The 1,610-nt window shown below is 39.7% G+C and overlaps 1 protein-coding gene across 1 annotated transcript in view; it reads left to right on the top strand.

Moving 5' to 3' along the window:
* Positions 1 to 1,610, top strand: part of LOC107090417 (C-Jun-amino-terminal kinase-interacting protein 1-like) — a 34,256-nt gene that overhangs the window by 26,635 nt on the left and 6,011 nt on the right. The window contains exon 6 of the mRNA XM_015383786.1: positions 959 to 1,062. Within this exon, the coding sequence (XP_015239272.1) occupies positions 959 to 1,062 (104 nt within the window). The remainder of the gene's footprint in view (positions 1 to 958; positions 1,063 to 1,610) is intronic.

Genomic DNA, 1,610 nt, shown 5'->3' with positions numbered 1-1,610 from the left:
AAATAAATATTTCTAACTGTGCTGCAGTATTTAGTCCCAAAACATATCTGTCCATATGAAGTAAATTTTATTTATACTTTCTGCTTTGCTGTCTAGGAAGATTTATTAAGTAATTCCTGACTTCCTGTGTCCCTGGGATGTAAAGAGGAAGTTACACATATGCCAATTTCTTTTAGCCACTCTTAGAAACCTGAAAGGCTAAAGAAAATACACATTTTAATCCTTTAAGCTCAAAATAATGGATGAAAACATCCCAGAACACTGGAAAAAAATGAAATCTAGACAAGTTATTGTTTCTTATAATAAGTGCATTTGTTCTTTGATTGAGGGTGTAAAAGAGACATTTTGCCAATGGAGCAAGACAATTTACACTTAAAATATGAAAATACAATTGCATTGTCTTGTTTTAAGTACATATTATCTAATTATCTTATTTTAAGATTAAAATACTCATTCCATTGGCAAACTATCTAATTTATCTACTCAAATTAAAGGTAAATACACTTAATTTAAGAAATTTTTACTTATTTCTAGATCCTTTTTCCAGTGAAGCTGAACCTCAACAGGTTAAAGAAGCAAATATTGAAAATTGTTAAAAAGCTGCAAATGTTGAAAACTAAAACTCCCTGAAAAAGAAGTAGATGATGAGAGACTGTCTATGACGCTGTGCGGGAGCAGAGTTAACACCACTGCGCAGTTTGGATGTCTGAAGTTTTGCTGTGTCAAGCCATAGTCGATGGAACCAGTAGAGCCGTGGACATATCCCATCCCTTTCCATGGTTCTGGGAACCAGGAAGTCCTTTCTTTAGGGTAGATTTCAGGCAATCAATCTGATTTTCAGCTAAGCTGAGCTGGGTGATACAGAAAAAGTCCAGCAGAGGTAGCAAAAAGTGTGGATTTACTTTTCTTTTTCAGCTTCTGGTCTTTTAATTTGTTTCTTGGTCTGATTTTCTTTCAGCCCGGAATGACGGCTGGACGGAGCCATTCGTGGTCCGGTTTCTGGGCTCGGTCCAGGTTCCCTTCCACATGGGAAATGATGTCCTGTGTTCAGCAATGCAGAAGGTACAAAAATCCTGTAATCAATTGCAAGAAAAATGGACGGGTTCACAACCTTCAACAGGTCCTCCAGTCTTTGGCTTCTCCGATAAACCCTGAAGAAAAACATCCTCATTTAGGGCTAAACTGAAGAATTAAAAAGCGCTGTGATAGTGGGGAGTGCTGGCTTAGTAGTTAGAGCAGCGCTCTTGTGCCCTGAGAAGGTTGCAAGCCCGGTTTGATCCCCACAGCCTGCACTCTGGGTTCCTGAGCAAGACCCTTAAAGGGGTCATAGAATGCAAAACGGAGTTCACATTGTCAGTGATGAATAACGATAGTTATTGAAATGGACGTACAGAGAAGTTCAAACCCTATCCACACCTCCTTTCTCTGCAAATCTCATAATTCTAAACTTCCAAAATAAAACGGGCGAATCCAAACGAAGCACCAAATTGACGTCAATTTGGGGATGTTGCCTTATTTGGTTCTGGCGTTCAGACCAGTCCACTAATGGCTGACTGGATCGTTGTACGTACCAGATTGACTCGGGCTGCCCGATTGACTCGGGGGGCCTG

This window comes from Cyprinodon variegatus, unplaced genomic scaffold (genome assembly GCF_000732505.1).
Source record: "Cyprinodon variegatus isolate N-32 unplaced genomic scaffold, C_variegatus-1.0 Scaffold294, whole genome shotgun sequence".
NCBI classification, from domain to species: domain Eukaryota; kingdom Metazoa; phylum Chordata; class Actinopteri; order Cyprinodontiformes; family Cyprinodontidae; genus Cyprinodon; species Cyprinodon variegatus.
Note: the sequence above shows the minus strand (reverse complement) of the source record. Positions and strands in the feature narration are given on the sequence as shown.